At 37.4% G+C, this 19,716-nt stretch overlaps 2 protein-coding genes across 2 annotated transcripts in view; both read right to left on the reverse strand.

The window, feature by feature from the left end:
* Positions 1-2,759: 2,759 nt before the first annotated feature.
* On the reverse strand, positions 2,760-10,503 carry LOC135102321 (protein cornichon-like). The gene is made up of 5 exons (XM_064007363.1): positions 10,364-10,503; positions 8,167-8,235; positions 6,083-6,195; positions 5,735-5,878; positions 2,760-4,463 (listed from the first exon to the last, which is right to left on the reverse strand). Exons 1-5 carry the CDS (start codon positions 10,442-10,444, stop codon positions 4,433-4,435), a joined length of 438 nt encoding a protein of 145 aa, XP_063863433.1. The 5' UTR covers positions 10,445-10,503; the 3' UTR covers positions 2,760-4,432.
* A 2,325-nt stretch (positions 10,504-12,828) lies between these two features.
* The window catches only part of LOC135102322 (queuine tRNA-ribosyltransferase catalytic subunit 1-like), a 39,959-nt gene continuing 33,071 nt past the window's right edge, over positions 12,829-19,716 (reverse strand). Inside the window, 2 exon segments of the mRNA XM_064007364.1 lie at positions 12,829-13,087; positions 15,239-15,575. Coding sequence (XP_063863434.1) covers positions 12,875-13,087; positions 15,239-15,575 — 550 coding nt within the window. The 3' untranslated portion in view covers positions 12,829-12,874.

Consider the following 19,716-nt stretch of genomic DNA (forward strand, 5'->3'; position numbering starts at 1 on the left):
GAAGAGAGGGTGACAGAATAAGCAAAAGGATCAGAGGTCAGGAAAAGGTCAAGAATATTGGGCATATCTCCAAGACAGTCAGGAATATGAGTAGGGTGTTGCATCAATTGCTCTAGGTCATGGAGGACAGCAAAGTTGAAGGCTAGTTCACCAGGATGGTCAGTGAAGGGAAAGGAAAGCCAAAGCTGGTGGTGAACACTGAAGTCTCCAAGAATGGAGATCTCTGCAAAAGGGAAGAAAGCCAGAATGTGCTCCACTTTGGAAGTTAAGTAGTCAAAAAAATTTTTATAGTCAGATGAGTTAGGTGAGAGGTATACAGCACAGATAAATTTAGTTTGAGAGTGATTCTGTAGTCATAGCCAGATGGTGGAAAACTCAGAAGATTCAAGAGGGCGGGCATGAGAGCAGATTAAGTCGTTGCACACATAAACACAACATCCAGCTTTGGACTGAAAATAAGGATAGAGAAAGTAGGAGGGAACAGAAAAGGGGCTACTGTCAGTTGCTTCAGACACCTGTGTTTCAGAGAGGAAAAGAAGATGAGGTTTAGAAGAGAGGTGGTGTTTTGCAGACTGAAAATTAGATTGAAGACCATGAATGTTGCAGAAGTTAATGAAGAAAAAGTTGAGGGGGTTGTCAAGACACTTAGGGTTGTTATCAGAAGAGCAGTCTGACCTGGGGACATTTGTGGTCCCCTCCCCAGATGGGAACTCCAAGGCTAGTGTAGGAGTCACCATGATAATTCTAAGTGAAGAGTGTGTGTGTTATTAGGCACTTGTAGTTTTTGTGGAGGAAGAGAGTTGTCTTTAGAGGGCAGGCTGTGAACGCCCCCTTGTGTTGTAAGACACAAAGGGAAATGTCCAATGAGGTCACAGCTGGGTTTAATGATAAGGTCACAGCACCACCTGATCCAGTGCTTTAGACCTCACTGGGAGTAATAATAATTTTGGCAGGTGTCTTGAAACCCCCCTCTTAAAAAGAGTTCAAGTCATAGGAAGATGGAAATACAGAACATATCCTCTACTCCTTCCAGCTACCTGAAAATGTATATAGGTGCCTAATATAAATCATTGCTTTGTTATAAATATTTGTATATTCAGCAATAAATTTGATCAAATCAAACAAATGTTACACATAGTACACCCCTATGCACTATATTGTACATTACTGTACAATGTACTACTAAAAAAGTATATATCACCATACCAATTGGTTAATACCGACACAACCAGTCATCACACATCACCACAACGCCTTAGAGTATCATCTGTACTCACCACATGTCATGGGATGAAGCACTGGTGAAGGAATGTACCAGTGTTATCATAAGCATTTAAGCAACCCACACAACAATACAACTGTCAACTGCCAAGTCCTAACTGTTGACATGATAGTATTTGTATAAGTTATATACAGTCTATTCAATATTTACATATTTATACTTTATTAATTACAAGTACAAATATATCACTGAAACTCAGCTGTTTAGTCGATGACACATCACTGAGAATGTTATCATTGTAAATCATTATTCAATTTTTTTACCAAAATTCACTACAGATTTATAAATACTACAACTGTATTATCTCAACGCAAATTCTTTAATATATGATGTTACAATACAGTGAGTTACTTAGAATAATACTATATTTGTGTATATCAAAAGAAGTTGAAACCTCCTCAAAGAGAGAGAGCCTAGACAAGTCTTGTTTCATTACATGTATAAGAATTCAGAGGAGGGAGTTTTCTTTAGTTATCTTTTACACTGATGTGCAAGGAACAGAATGAGAGTACTGATGAAGTTGCTTACCAATTGGATAAGTATCATGTATAATGCAATGAAGAATTGCAGCATTAGGGCAAGATATTGCATTTTCTGTAATTTCTTAAAGGAGCAAAAGAACAAAAATCCATAATAAATTAAGTAAATGAACTACACAGGGCAGGTAAGTAATGTATGAATTAATTGGCAATATTTCAAATAAAAATGAGAAAAAAAAATATATATATATATATATATATATATATATATATATATATATATATATATATATATATATATATATATATATATATATATATATATATATATATATATATATATATATATATATATAACATAACCAGAATAGACATTGACCACGTCCAGAAACCTCTTTTGTTGTAACCTGCAAAACAGAACAAGCAAAAAAGTCATTCTTTAACAAGCCAATGATGAAATGGTGAAATGGGAAAAAATGGCAATGAACTTCATGAAAGGCACAGTGACAGAAGTAACAGATGACAGGCCATTGAAAGTGACAATCTTAATAATAAGGAATATGTATGTACTTTCCCATGGCAACTACAGAGCCCTCAAATTAACCAAATCATAAAAGTGGCTGAGGTTCTTGTAGAGAGGTAGCAAATGCATTAGGCACTCCTAAGAGAAGTCTTAGGAAAAAAAAAAAAAAAAAAAAAAAAAAAAAAAAAAAAAGACTTGACAAAGTGCCCTGAGAAGTATAGTTTGCTGGCTGCTTAGTTTTTTTTTTTTTTTTTTTTTTTTTTAATGTGGGCATATATTAGTGAATTCCCTGCCTTATCATTATCAAGGGACTTCAGGATTGAACTAGCCTGAGAAACTGCTCTGAGTATATTATACTGTTCCAAGTATTTTAGAAAATATTATATAATTCAGGAGATGGAAGGGACAAGGGATCCAGACTGAAAATTAATATGTACAAACAAAATAAAGGTGATAATCTGCAGACAAGATCAAGCAGTGTTTGGCAGCTTTATATTATTAACCTTCAACACACTTCATAGGGTAGTATTACTATTTCAAACAAGTATGGTAGACTCCTAACATTCCAATGGTTGCACAAACTTTTCTCAAAATATTTTCAAAACCTCACAGAATGAATGTGTTCATTACTTCTCTTCATAACCTTAGCAGAAGTAATGCATTCACAAAAGATACTCTGACCAGTAATAAGACCTCCACAAAACTTAGTATGGTTCTAACATTATCTAAGATTCATGATGGAGTTGGATTGTAAATTGAGAACAAATATCGTTTTATTACCAGTGTTATTTGTGACACACTATAACACAGCATTTCCCCAACACAGCAGAATACACCTGGCCCTGATGGCACTCAACAGTTTGGAGTCATCGTGAAACACAACATAATGATAACCCAAGGTAGAAAATATCACAAGAACAAGCCATACAAACAAATTATACAGTGAAAAACAAAAGTTAATTAAGTAAGGTTCATAAACTGGTATGCTGGGTGCATATATTTACATATCTGCCTTCCCCACAGAAGCACTTCAATTACAAACTCAGAATCTGAGAAGTCTTGAACCTTATCTCTCACTATGCATTGCTGATCATGGACATTAAAACAAATCATTGTTCACTGGCTAAATTATAAAATTGGCAAAGGCACAGGTAAGTACACACACAATGACACACACACACACACACACACACACACACACACACACACACACACACACACACACACACACACACACACACTTACAACCATGGCAGTGCTGATAAGGAATCTCTCCCAAGCAACTCTGCAACAAGTCAATCATAATTTTAGTTATAACATTTCCTCCTACACAGCCAAATTAAACCTGGTGTCAATACACAATTTCAGCATTAAACTTTAAATCTGCCAACACAAGAACTATCTTCACTCCACTCACATGGACTATTTGTGCTGTGTTAGACTTGAGTGGTGACTACATCCACCTGAGTAAAGTACACAATGAAATATCTGTGCATTCCTAGGTATACTTCAAGTGTAATACCTGGTGCATAAAAATATGTGGTGAAAATACCTCTTTTGGTGGCAGCAAAACCTCTGGCATAACGTCTTTGGTGATACGCAAGTTGTTCTTGGATTACGATGACTGTTTTCGAAGGTGACAGGAAGTGACTCATGACAGCCATTGTTACCTTCACACTACCATGCACCTGATCTCACCTGACCTCAACCCGTGTCTAATAAATCACTCAATGTGTATTGTCCACAACAGATCACATTATTCCAAGTAAAGTAATGCAAAAATGTCTTGATAATATTTCTATAACATAGGTATTATTCAAGCAGTATGCAATACATACCGTTGATTAATTATAATACAGCCAAAGGTCTCAAATAATCCTCATTAATATGCCTTAGAAAATGCAAATTCAATATCACATATATAATATACAAATGATAATTTATTCTATGGAGAGAGAAAAAAAAAAAAAAATAAATAAAAATAAATGCATAAATAAAGACGGAAAAAACTTGGAAGCCAAAATCTTGACATAGTGGCATGAGTGAAGTTTCATATGCAGCAGTTGACTGTTTTCACACCGACGCAGCTACAGCAATGCATCAACAGGTGCCTTCAAATTCACGATGGATACACTCCTTCCAATGATCTTATGCTCCTGAGATCAGTGAAACAATCATTCTGTGGAACAATAAACACATTACTATCCTAATACTTGGCTGAGAGAGAAAGAGAGAAAAATATGGAATAGACAGAAGGAAAGTTCTAAAAACAAGATTGGCAAACTACTAATGGATAGGAAGTGTTCCAGCCTTTGTCCATTTTGCTGAACATTACACAATATGTGCACAAACCAGACCCACCTACTAAATAGTTGACCAGGTGATGAACAAAAGCTGCTAATGACAGTATAACAATTCCCTTCAGTGACTAGTTGAATTACTTGATCACCCCCATCAGTAACATCTTTCAACATTTCACTTTAAACCTGCACCAAACTATTCTATTAACACCTAAGTTGTGCTTGGCCTTGCTGCTGCTTCTCCCTACTCATGTCTGACTGCACTTGCCACCATTCCATTATCTCATAAGACACAAACTTGAATGGAAGCATGTGGTCCTTGAAATAATGAAGCAAGAAAACTGATACTCCATCTATAGTACAACAAGCAATACAATTATTATTCTTTTAGCCAACAATGTGCTGTGCCACAAATGGAACACACTTGTTAGTGTCCCATCTGTGGTAAAATGTACAATGGACTGTACTGTATTTAAAAGGATGTGTCTTGTTCCACATGTGAAGCAAACTCCTTGTGAAACCATCAATGGAACAAGATCTAATGCTGCTGATATATCAAATTTGTATGTACACACACACACACACACACAAGTACATATATATATACACATGTGCAAACAGACACACACAAAGACAATTTTCAGTGTCACACCTGCCTTATTAATAAAGTCATTATTATTATCATTATTATTTTACATGTATGTAACTTCCAGAGATGAAATTAAACTGATTTCATGAATATTTTTCAGTGTTACAGTTCTACTTCAGCTAAAAAGATCCACATTTCAGGAAGCAAGAGTGAAATCCTTTAAAGGAAATATCTTATACACAAGCAATATACAACTCAATGTTTTGTTGGTTATTGTTTAATTTAAACCTTAGACAACATGAAACACTTAGTATTTTATATTAAAAATAAAAAATAAATTTAAAAATTCAAAAAGCATAAAAAACTTGTTTTCTTATTCAATCTTGATTTTCCTTTCCCTTAACATTTGTACAAAGGTGGCCCATCACATAGTAGAGACTGCAAATCGTAATTTATCACCTCGGGAGCTAATCAAGGGTAGTGTTGAAGAGTTTGGGTGCTTGAAGGCCAGTCAAACCAGTGTAAAAGTTAGTGCAAGACGAATCATAAGAATAAACTTACCCATACAGATAGTAGAAAAATGCCAGGAGGTAGAATGCCAGCTTGACCCAACCCTCCCGCTGACACTGACTCAACACCTCGTGATTCATGATGCTGGTGGGGTCATACAGCCCAGGTCCACTCATCACTGGTCGGGTGCGGTACCTGTCCAGCAAATAGGTGTGTCACTATCAGTACCATTATTAGTCATTGTTTATTATTAGTAGCATTATCATCACTGTTATTGAAAATCCATGAATGGACATCAAGGAAAACTCATAAATTGATAGAAACCCACAACAAGTTCCTTCAGTGTTGGTGTGGTTACAGATTTCTAGTATGGCATACATGATGGCACAGCTATAATACCTTTGAATGTGGTAGAGGATGAGTGGCAGGTTCAGCAGCAATGAAAACCATTCTCCTGCTACCAGAAACAGCAAGTTGAAGAAGAGGTGCAAAGCATACTCGGGTAACACCAGCTGTCGTGGGAAACACAAGTATTAATTGACTTGTAAAGGCAGAGCTGCACTCAACACCTTGCTTCCTGTCATCTCTTAAAAATGGAGGCAAACTTGCATTTAATAATTCTCATCTGCCTTCTTCCTAATATCACTTAGAACTCAGAAATCCTATCCATCTTGTATTGGGACTTTTGCTCTTCATTACTCATATACCATATAATTATATCACTGACCTCCAAGATGAAACTGAGATGTGTGTGTGTGTGTGTGTGTGTGTGTGTGTGTGTGTGTGTGTATATATATATATATATATATATATATATATATATATATATATATATATATATATATATATATATATATATATATATATATATATATATATATATATATATATATATATATATATATATATATATATATATATGTATATATCTGCAGATTATCCTTAAATATTTACTACTACTAGTTCTCACATAGATCACTGTTACTATCAAAGACTTGACAACAAGACAACAATAGAAGAATGAAGTTCTAAATGGTTATTAAAGATTCAAGAAGAAACTAGTTATCTACAAAATATGGAGAGAATCACACTGGAATTTGCTTATGAACTACAAGATAAATTTGAATTAAAGTGAGGCTGCTGTATAAAAAATAAATGCCAACTTGAAATTTGGAAAAGACAATGCAATGATGGGTGTCATAAGAAAAACTTTTCAGTTTCCAAACATAATGACTTTAATCCCACTTTTTAAGCCAGATCCAATCTCACTTTAATGATGCAAATCAGAGCTGGGCATTTCTACAAGTACTTCTACAAATTGCAAATTCTGCAATTGCATTAGTATGGTTTTCATTTGTGATTCTGTTAGTGGTAAAGACATCACAAATTTGCAGATTTGCCTTACAGAAGTAAAATCTGTCTGCAAATTTCCCACTTAACAGAGCTCACAAGTGTTACTGTTGACCACCAGGCAATGCCAAGATGGGCAAGTCATCTCTGTGCCACTCCTCACGTCTTCCATTATGAGTCCAAGCTATTTACTTTGACTCATAATGGAAGCAGCCACAGCAAGAGGACAGCAATCAGAGCTCTATCCAACCAGTATTTTGTCTTCTGTTGATTCTTCACCATTCATTAATCAAAACTGATTTCTATTGGATTAATATTTATACAGTTTGTATAACTGATTCTACAACAGTACTTTCTTTAGCCTTGTTTTTAATGTTTTGAATACTTTTATACTTAAAATTGAAAAATTATTTGCATTTGTGAGTTTGCAGTATTGCAAATATTAAACTATTTGCAGCATTCAGCTCTGATGTCAATACAGCATAAGAACTGTATACAAAGACACTCCTTAGAAGAATCGAAGCAGAAGCAGTTGAGCCACCAGTCAACTTCCTGACTTGTAAACCTTTCCTATGCTCTAGGATTGAGAAAAATAAACTCATATTATAAGATACATATTGATAAGGGCAGGCATGATAGATAAATTGTTGCATGGATACAATCTAGCAATGGATAATCCTTTAACCATGAGGAGTGTTAACATACCATACACAAACAAGAGGGCAGTATCAACCTTCACCTAGTCTGAACAACAAAAAGAATTTTTGGCACTCCCAACAGTCAAGACAGGAAACAGCCTTCTTGAAGACATGATAGTTGCTCAGAATATAAATAGTTTCAAAAGGAAGCAGGACAAATTATAACAATTGGAAAACTGAGCATGAGAATTTTAAATCCAACTTACTGGAGTGCCACATTTGTTCAAATACAATCCAAGTACAGTATGAAGGCACCATAAGGATCCTACACAGAAAATCAGCTCAAAGTCCCTCTCAGTGCCAATGGTGCTTCACTCCTACTGCAAAAGCCTCCAAGGATGATGATGATGACAATGACAATGACGATGATGGTTATGGTTGAGGTGATGATTGTAACACTGAACACCTGGACCCATGCACATCATCACCACTCACCGGGTTGAGACTGTTGCACTGGTCAATTGGATTTTTGTAGTCTGTCTTCAGTTCATCAAATGCAATTATCTGAAAGTAAACAGCAGCTAAACAAGGAGAAATTGGAAGAAGAATTGAAGATATATATATATACAAACATTTATGTCAAATCCCATATATTGCTATCCATATATTATCATCCTATTAACTGCAAAAACCAATAGAAATTTATGTAATAATATTCAGAATTACATAGCTACATGGTTGACAATGTAGAGCAATGTATCTTTTCCATCCCAGGTATTATCCATTATTGCGGCAGCTCTGATGCGGGAGGCTTTATGAATGTCATGCTTTTCTTTCCACTGATTTAATTAATTAAAACAATGACAGCATAGGAGGCAGATAAATTTTTAATACAGTTCTCTCTCCCTCTCTTAACTTTAGTAATATCATAGCATATAAATAGAGCACTCTCCATGAACTTCCTACCATCCAACATTACCTAGAAGAGGACAAGGAGGAAGTGTGAAAATTGCTGCAAGTGAGAACTCAAAGTTACATATGTGCAAGATGGTAACAAAGAATGGGAGATGCTTCATTTCACATCATATGCCATGACAGTGACGTTGCCAGTAGAATAATCACTGTTATATTATTAAGTTAACATCCCTTTAGGGGCTATACTCTGTTCAATATATGACAGCTGAGAGTCCCTGGTACAAGCCCTTCCCTGAATGTCAAGCAGGAGAGGTATTTCCACTCCATCAGTGCTGATTGGTCTAGACAAACTGTGGAAAAGGTTGTTGAAACAACACTTCAATATTTCCATAATTTTTCTCACATGCAGTTTTACATTTAACCATCAATGGTCAGGTTTTATCCTGAATGTATCTATTGAAAATGATACACATATTTATTGGAAAACCATGATCACAAAGATATCTGAGGAGGAATAAATATATCTGCACAATACTGATGAAGAGTAACAACAGCAACAATGGTCAATTCATGGTTCCTGGCATCACCAAAGGGACAGCAATCTCCCACTTCCTCCTCCTAGACAGGCAGAGACCCATATTCTTCAATTCAACCTGTGAGGTGAACCACACCTGCCCTCATGTCAATAATTCTCTCTCTCTCTCTCTCTCTCTCTCTCTCTCTCTCTCTCTCTCTCTCTCTCTCTCTCTCTCTCTCTCTCTCTCAACTGGCACAGCAAGGAAGAAAGCGTGACAGGCAGAAATCATGTGTGTGTGTGTGTGTGTGTGTGTGTGTGTGTGTGTGTGTGTGTGTGTGTGTGTGTGTGTGTGTTTACCTAGTTATAATTTACAGGGCTTATGTGGTCCCATTTCCATATCCAAACTTGTCCAGTTTTTCCTTAAAGTTGTGCACACTAGTTGCCAATACTACATCCTCACTTTGCTTGTTCCAAACTTCTATATTTCTGTGGGAAACTATATTTCTTTACATTACTCAAGCAGCTTCCTTTTCTTAGTTTTTTTGTCCTTGTGTGCATTACCTGGCCTTCCCCTCTACCATTCACCATATTGACACATGTGTATACACTAATCCTTCCCTCTCCTCAGAAGCCAATCAAGGTAGTCAGGTTAGAGGACCATGGGTGAGGCTTTTACCCTTGTCTTCTACCTTCTTGTATCAGAGTATAGTTATCCCACAGGCTTGAGTTAGGTTAGCACCACAAGGCCTGCTGACCTTTGCTATATGTGGTTTGAAGTTGACTTACGTCTGCTTTGATCTGATTGGATTAGTTCAAGTCTGTTACATCTCAATAGTGTAACCTAACTTTTTTTTCTCTACTTATTAATTTTATTGATATTTGTTAGTGTCATTTTATGGGATAACGACATGGTGACCAGAGAATGATACATATACATGCAAAGGTTCCGTCAACATGAGTGAGGCGGGCTTAATACATAGGGCGGGGACGTGGTGAGCTCACAGTCGTGTTAATATCTGCAACTTGCCAACCCATTAATATATACACATTTAAATTAACTCAATATATCTTTGTTAGTAGCACTGTATGTCATGAATAACTCTGCTCTTATTTCTTCAGTAATCCTAAGATGACTCCTGGCTGATCCCCGGCAACACGTTTAGATGGCACTGTTAACTCAACACACACACGCACATACACCTCCTCCTGCTGTGTTATGCTGACCATCCTTTACTGCAGAACACATAGAACACTACTTACGTGGAAAATGGCAAAGAAGATGAGGAAGGCATCAACAATCAGTGCCACAATATATGACAAAGCAGCAAAAGTGAACGCCATGTTTATGTGTGTCAGTCTAGTGGAGTGTTCGTTGCTGTGCGGCAAAACTTACGCCTCACCAACGGCGCCTTCATACTCGCCAAACAAGCAAGCTTATCTCTCTAACTTCCTTGCCACCAACATTTCACTGGGACGCTGTATAGTAATTGTGATATCGCTATTTTTTGATACTTATAAATATTATGATATATTTGTGTTTCTATTAATTAGTGTTCCTGTGGCACATTAAAATTACTTAAGCACTGCATTTTTTCTATGCTTTTATTTAAAGCTTTTCCATTGATGGAAATTCTAAGTTTTTTTATTATTTTATTTATTTATTTATTTATTTTCTAAGACGAAATATGAGTGATGCGCTCGGTCTGTTATTTATAATTTCAGGCCTTTGAAAGGCAAGAAAATTAGCAAACGTACAATATTTTCATTAGCAATATCTTGTAAACCAACATTATGAAAAAAAATAAATAAATCATGAATAATTTGTCACTGGCTATCCATCATCCATCCACTTGCTATGTCCCACACACTCCCTAATAAATTCATCCCTTTACTTTTTTACTTTCAAATATTATATCCGTTTCATATTCCATATGTTAGGATTATATGCATTATAATATTTCCAGTCAGTCTCCTTCATGCGTTCACACCGAACATTTTCCCGCACGTGATTGCTAACGCGCGATAGCAAAGTTATTGGCAAAATCCAATGTATGGTGTATGGACATCGTCTCTCATTTCCTCAGCTATGTGGCAAACCCCGGCGTTTCAAGATTTTCCTTTTAGGTGGCTTGAAGCTAATATGTTGTATTATATATCAACAATAATGTAAAACGATGAGGTTTTCATATTGAATTCCAAGTATGTGTGTCAGTAGCCCCTTTTCTGTCGCCTACTTTCTCTATCCTCCTTTTCGATCCAGAGCTGGATATGTGCGCAACAGTTTAACCTGCTCTTGTCCCCACGCTATTGAATCTTCCGAGTTTTCCACCATCTGGCTATGACTACTGAGTCACTCTCAAACTAAATTTATCTGTGCTGTATATCTCTCACCTAACTCCTCTGACTATAAAAAAATTCTCTGACTACTTAACTTCCAAAGTGGAGCACATTCTGACTCTCTCTCCCTTTTGCAGAGATCTCCATTCTTGGAGATTTCAGTGTTCACCACCAGCTTTGGCTTTCCTCTCCCTTCACTGACCATCCTGGTGAACTAGTCTTCAACTTTGCTATCCTCCATGACCTAGAGCAATTGGTGCAAGACCTTACTCGTATTCCTGACTGTCTTGGAGATACACCCAACATTCTTGACCTTTTTTGGAACTCTAATCCTTCTGCTTATGCTGTCACCCTCTTTTCTCCATTGGGATCCTCCAACCACAATCTTGTATCTGTATCTTGTCCTATCACTCCAATCCCTCCTCAGGACCCCCCCTTTAGCGAAGGTGCCTCTGGCGTTTTGCCTCTGCTAGTTGGGTGTACCTGAGGAGGTATTTTGCTGATTTTCCTTGGAATGACTATTGCTTCTGTGTCAGAGACCCATCTTTGTGTGCTGAGCGCATAACAGAGGTGATAGCGTCTGGCATGGAGGCATACATTCCTCACTCTTTTTCTCAACCTAAACCTTCCAAACCTTGGTTTAACACAGCTTGTTCTCGTGCTATACATGATAGAGAGGTGGCCCACAAAAGGTACTTAAGCCTTCCATCACCAGGTGAAACTTTCCATAGGTAGCTAGCTTTACTGCTTCCTTGTCAGACCTCCAGAGGAAAACATTATGTAAGTTTCTTCTTTGCACTGAGGAGTTAGAAAATACTTTATACACCTCAAGTATTTCTTATTTTCCAACCTGCCCTTTGTCTCCCACCTGCCAACCTAACATTTGCTCCCAGGACCAATGCACCCACAAGACATCACAGGGCTGTCCTTTTCCACTACCACCTTGGCAACTCCCATCCTGTTGCCCATGCCAACTTAAAACTTCTCCTGGTACTTATGAGCCTGTTACTAATAGGTGGCTTTAGAATATGAGAGAAGGCTTGTAATCAATCTGCAAAGTGAACTGTTAGCCATGGAGGTGACAAGATGGAGGCAGCAAAAGTGATGCCAAAAAAAGAACAGCCCTAAGACAAATATCATCAATAATGGAAGACTAGGTGACCCATCATCCTGCGCACAAACTGGAGAGAGAGAGAGAGAGAGAGAGAGAGAGAGAGAGAGAGAGAGAGAGAGAGAGAGAGAGAGAGAGAGAGAGAGAGAGAGAGAGAGAGAGAGAGAGAGAGAGAGAGAGAGAGAGAGAGAGAGAGAGAGAGAGAGAGAGAGAGAGAGAGAGAGAGAGAGAGAGCACTATGATCCTAAAAATATACTAATATCAATTAAAATATCACTGTGTTTGTCTTTTTTATTTTCATTATGTAACCCTAGAAAAGGTAGTTATGGCAGTTCTGGGACTGTCCAGCCACAAGCACTGTAAAGTTGATAAATTCTGTCTTGAAGTTTCCTAAGAGTGTTGCCATCAATCTTGCCTTGGCATGGCTGCTGGTGGGGAGGTGGTGTTGGTGATTGCTTTGCTGGAGTTGAGGGAGTGTTGTGGCAAAGATCTGCCAGAGTCTTCACCTGCTTCAGCACCTGCTCCACTTCTGCTGCCTAGTGGTAAAGACAAAATAAAATAGTAATTAATATCCAGTTATATAAACTAACCCTTCATAACCTTTGACATGCAATCCCTCTAATGTAACCTGCAAGGTAGGCCATAGCATGAATGTCCCAAAATATTATGCCTATCACAAAATTATTTGATGACAATAGAGATGAACACCTAGATGGAAATTCTAGTGGAGGTCCTGCTATTATAAAAACAGAGGTGGAGGTAGCTCTTAAAAAATTAATAAAGCTAAATCTACACAGGATGACAGAATAGTGGTGAAGATGCTAACAGCCTTGGAGAATAATGGCAAAAATAGGAGTACAATGACATAGATTGTAGGGGTAATATATAAGACTGGAAAGGTAGTACCACAGATGTAAAAACTGACATTTATTACAATATGACAGACAACAGAAACCCTCAAGCACAATAAACACCAAACTGTTTGTATAATGAACTAGATTACCAAGATAGTGATGAGTAATATTAAATAGGTAATAAGTAAAATTCATCCCAACAATAGTAATGAGCAGTATGCTTTTGTAAAGGATAAAGGAACAAGAAATGTAATTTTTATCAGAGGGAATGCTGATATAAAAAGCAAGAGAAGTTTAAAAGTTTTAAGTGTGAACTGTTGATTATGATAAGGCTTTTGACCAGGTTAAGCAAGTGAATCTTTTGAGAATTTTACAAATTACACATACATAGATGATAAAGACCTAATGTAAAAAAATAAATAAATAATTTTTTTTTAAATAGATTAAAATAAACTGAAGGCAGGAAGCTACAATGAAGGTGTCCGGCCATGAGATGAGGAAACAGAACATTAGGAGAGGAGTTACACAAGGATATGCAATGTCCCCCTGACTTATCTGACTATTACAGTGAAGTGATAATGACAGATATCAGTAATCTGGAAGAGATAAAACTAGGTAGTGTTAATATCAATAATATAAGATACACTGATGGCACAGTATTAATGGCACAGTTTCAGAATGAACTCCAGGATCTGGTTAGTGCTTTGGCCAGACCAGGTGAAGAGATTTAACAATTAATACAAAAAAATATCAGTGATGGTAATCCCAGAAGACAATCAATCCCAAAGAACTAATATAAGGATTGATGCAGAGATTATTATCCACATGGAAAGTTTTCATTGATCAAGATGTGAAAATAAAATTCAAAAAAGGCTAATACTACTAGTGCAGAGAACACGTCTGATAAAACCAAAAGCTTAGTAAAAAACATCCAAGATAACAAAAGCTGTAAAATGTTTTGTATGGTCAGTGTTAGTATGGGTGTGAGAGCTGGGGAGAGAAGAAAGAGGATGACCAGACACTTGAAGCTGACAAAATGTGAATTTCAGTGAAGGATGATGTTGAAGAGACACAAACAAATGTGAACATATTGGAGAGAGTTGGACTTGGAAGGAAAATGGTGTATCAGGCAAACAGATGAGCTTTCTGAGCCATGTGATAAGAAAAGGTGAACTTGAGCTCTCTCATTGGTAAAACTGAGGAAAGATAGCCAAGAAGACTGAGACAAGAGTACTTGAACTTGTGAAAGCAATAGGAGGAAGAATGTCTACAGCTCAACTACTCTAACAGACAATGAAAAGAGAAGAGTGGCAAGCTATGGTTGGCTTTAGAGATATGGCACTTTGATAAGTTTGTTATTAGAAGTACATATATAGGTAGACTATACATGCCTACATAACTATCATTAGCAGCATTAAGCCTCTGAGTTTGAGTCAATATCCACATATTTTTATCAGGCCAGGAATGGGGGGGATAGGACTCTCTCTTAGATCTAACGCCCTGTCTACACCAAAAAGCATTGTTAGGAAATAATGTTTGCAAAGTGTTAGGAAAGTTTCCAGTCTGCAAACATTTTGTTGGAAACTGTTTCCAAACTGTTTGAAAACAGTTTGCAAACTGTTTGATTTGTAAGGTTGAATTGTATGATATCTGAAAAATTTCTGGGGAAAAAATATCCATTGTAAATAGAATTTAATGCATGCAAGAATTAATTCCTCCACTAATGAGGTTTAAGAACTATCATAATCACATTATAATCAATATTCTGTATCAATAAAATATCACTGCATTATGAAAATGTAGTAAGTAAAAAAAATCAATGAAAGTACAAACCTGAGCCTCTTCCTCCCTCTGGGTAGTTTTATAGGAGAGTGCCATAAGATGACCCTCCATGCGTGCCAGTGCCAGGCTGGGGTTCACTTCAGGATTAGCAATAAACCCTGATTGAAATCCACTGCACCTGCCAAGCTCTTCTGATTGACCAAAGTCTCCCAATATAGCCTCTCGGTAACCTGTCAAATTTAGATGCTCAAAGCCAGACTGAAGACTGGTCACTCTCTCTACTCTTGTTGCCATTCCTTGTCTTCTCTCCTCCACAGGTTCATCATCCTCATCATTCCAAACCTCATCTGATGTGCCGGTCTCACCATTCGGATTTTCTCTGCAGATCGTGTGGAAACAGAATATTACCAAGCCTGACAAACAATTCTTTCACATGACAATAAAAGGTAGCAGGTACAGCACACACACACATCACGTGAGAGAAGTGCAATGCTCTGTGGTAATGAAACTCAGCCAGATGAAGATAATGATACTGAAGACACTAAACCATCCTGAAAGGCTATACAATGCTACTGCAAGGGATTGCTAATAATTGAGGAATTATGAAGCTGACTTGAGAATAACAATATCATTGAAGGAGGATGTGCACTGCATTGGTTTGACCTTAGAGAGGAAAAACTAGGTTAGATATAATGAAATATTTAGAATAAAAAAATAGTTAAAGAGCAGACAAGGGAAAAACATTAAGTGAGATTGGAAGAAAGACAAAGAAAACAAAGGAAATTACATACATCACACAAAGAAGCTGTGTTCACACATTTATGGTTTATTCCCAATTTATTCATACAGTGGGAATCATGTAAATTTGTGGATACAGCATTAATACAGAAATAGGGAGTCTTACATAGTTGAATGGAGAGAGGGACAGAATAAGAAATGAGAAAGTAAGAACTTTTGAAAGAGTTGGATGGACAGGCAGAGCATTATGTGTTAAGGTGTTTGGGTATATGGAAGGAATGAAAAATAGAAAACTACTGAAGAAAATAATGAGATCAGGTGTGCATAATGAGAGGTTAAGAGGACTTTTGTTTGAAAATGGGCACACAGACATTTAAAGTAGGAAAGTAAGGCTTTGGAGTACAAAAAGTGAGATTTTGTAATAACAGCATGACAGACATGTGTTTATTTACACTAACAGATATCAGTATCACATCATCTATTCATGGAAAAATTTCACTGAGTAGTATTTACAGGAGTATCTGAGAGCCTCCATATCTGAAAGGGGTCATGCATAAGAAAAGCAAATTTTATGGGAAATTGTAATTTTCAACAAAAGCATCTGCAATTATAATTTCATGCTCATTCTAGTATCAAAATAAACCTTCACACCTGAACTTTATGAATATGATGAAAAATTATATATATTATATATATATATATATATATATATATATATATATATATATATATATATATATATATATATATATATATATATATACGAGGTGTGTCATTAAAGTTCCAGGACTGGTGCCACACAAGTTTTATTTCACATCCAGGCTACAAACTATAGGTTATCTCCTTCGAAGTAATCCCCCTGGCACCGCATGCACTTGTCCATCCTTCTCTGCCAGGCTTGCATGCACTGCTGGAAGGATTCTTGCGGGATGCTCCTCAGCTCCGTCGTCACGGCCTTTTTGATGTCGTCCGCATCATCAAAACGGGTCCCCTTCATGACCTCCTTGAGCTTGGGGAAGAGGAAGAAGTCGCACGGAGCGAGGTCAGGTGAGTAGGGCGGTTGCTCCAGCACGGCGATGTTCTTCTTGGCCAAGAACTCTCTGATGCTCAGGGCATTGTGAGCAGGCGCATTGTCGTGGTGAAGCAGCCACGAGTTGCCCTGCCACAACTCCCGCCTCTTCTCGCGCACTGCACGAAGCAGACGCCGCAGTACTTCTTTGTACACATGTTGGTTGACTGTCTGGCCCTGTGGCAAGAACTCGCAGTGGACGATGCCCCTCACATCGAAGAAAGCGATCAACATGACCTTGAAGCTGGACCTGGACTGCCTTGCTTTCTTCGGCCGTGGCGACGCCGGACTCTTCCATTGAAGGCTCTGGCGTTTGGTCTCCGGGTCGTACTCAAATACCCAGGACTCATCGCCGGTGATGACTCTCCTGAGCAAGTCTGGTTCAGTTTCCAGACGCTCGAGGATGTCCTGACACACCTGCATGCGTCGTCCCTTCTGGTCATCGTTCAGGAGTCTCGGCACCATCTTCGCACAGACTTTCCGCATGCCCAGATCTTCAGTGATAATCTTCCACACGCTGTTGTGGTTCATGCCAAGCTCATCTGCGATCTTTCGAACAGTCAACCGACGATCGTCACGCACCATCTGCTTGACACGCTCAACATTGGCCTCATTCCTGCTCGTTGAGGGTCTTCCACTCCTGGGGTCATCTTCCACGTCCTCCCGGCCCTCTTTGAACCTCTTGCACCACTCAAAAACACGTGAGCGTGACATTGTCTCATCCCCGTACACTTTTTGCAGCATACCCAGTGCTTCTGACGGCGTTTTCCCCAACTGCACCAAAAACTTCAAGTTTGTTCGCTGTTCAGCGCTCATTGTTAAACGACCTGCAACAGAGGACATGATTTTAAAAGCACGTAAGAAAAAGATTAGTGACTGTAGAGGGTTGGGAGCGCAGTTGTATACTCCAGAAGGATTACTTTGAAGGGGAAATATGGTGGTTTGTGGCTTGGGTTTGAAATTCATCTTTTAGGACACCAGTCCTGGAACTTTAATGACACACCTCGTATATATATATATATATATATATATATATATATATATATATATATATATATATATATATATATATATATATATATATATATATATATATATATATATATATATATATATATATATATATATATATATATATATATATATATATATATATATATATATATATATATATATATATATATATATATATATATTAAGTCTTCATTTCCATCATCACCACCACCATACATAAAACAGCCACTTTGGCATGATTTTCTTTGATCTAGAGCATGGTTTTCCAAACTACCTTACATGACACCCACCTCTTTACTGTTAACAGACAATTGTTCCCCCTACCCTCACTCTACTGTGTTAGTGGGTTGGAGTGTTGTGATGTCACTCAGTAGGATCAGTGTGGTATCAGTTAAGGTACAAAACAAATGACAAAACCTGAATTAATAGAAAACAGATCAGAGTGACTGATAGAATTATGCTTAGCACTGATATAAGCATTGATTCTTATTACATAAGAATACAAGAAAATAAGGGAAGCTGTGAGAAGCCATCAGACCTACACATGGCAGTCCCTATATAAAACATACTTTATTATTCCTACCATTATCCTACCCACTGTTTCTTGGGAATAATTAAGTACTTTTAATCAATGATCTTTTAATAGATGACTTCACGACTCCCCAGTGTCCTCCTCACCCCCTCTTGGGGCGGTGCACCCTTCAGTTTGGAAATCACTGATCTAAAAGGACTAAGTGGTGATAATCTGCAATCATACTCAAGTACATAATGCCCAGTCTATGGGAGCAAGTTGCTATAAAATTTTTAAATATATAATTATTTTGCCATATACAGTTGAGAAGATTTACTGAGAATAAGAAAAGCCATCCAATATATTACAACTTCATTGATTTTAACTGTATCTGTCTATATACAGTAAGATTTCATGTTTAATGAGTTACAGATACCACAAGAAAAAAATTCACTAATGTGAATTTGTTTCATACAAATGCCTAGATAAACATATGGAGAGAGAGAGAGAGAGAGAGAGAGAGAGAGAGAGAGAGAGAGAGAGAGAGAGAGAGAGAGAGAGAGAGAGAGAGAGAGAGAGAGAGAGAGAGAGAGAGAGAGAGAGAGAGAGAGAGAGAGAGAGAGAGAGAGAGAGAGAGAGAGAGAATCCATATCTTCATTACGTGTTCATGTATCGTGTAACTTATTGGAACTAATTTAGGTATTAAATATCATAGACACTGATCTATGTATATACAAAAAAGAAATAACATGGATAATTCAATTGTGAGTAGTGAATGAAGTGTACAGGCAAGATTTAACACTACCACCAGTACCACTACCACCACCATCACCTATCTTCCACTTCCTACTTTCCAATGTCTCTAGCAATGCCTTGCCAAAATCTGTTAGCTTTTCTTCTGCCTCTTTTCCCTTCACAACACATCCTGAAACATAATCTGGAATGTCACAAAGAAGATTCACTATGTTTTTATGATCAGGCAAAGTCTCATATCTTTCATATAATAGTTGTTAATGTTAATATTTGATTATTTTCCTTCATATAATAGTTGTTAATGTTAATATTTGATCATTTTCCTTCAATCACTTTCTTTGCATAGGTTTCACCAAGTTCCTCTAGTTTTGATAGCAGAGGTAGCACCTTTCTCACCCCCACATATTGAAGTAGGAGGTGTGGACAGACAACATGTGGAGACAG

This window comes from Scylla paramamosain, chromosome 7 (assembly GCF_035594125.1).
Source record: "Scylla paramamosain isolate STU-SP2022 chromosome 7, ASM3559412v1, whole genome shotgun sequence".
NCBI lineage: Eukaryota > Metazoa > Arthropoda > Malacostraca > Decapoda > Portunidae > Scylla > Scylla paramamosain.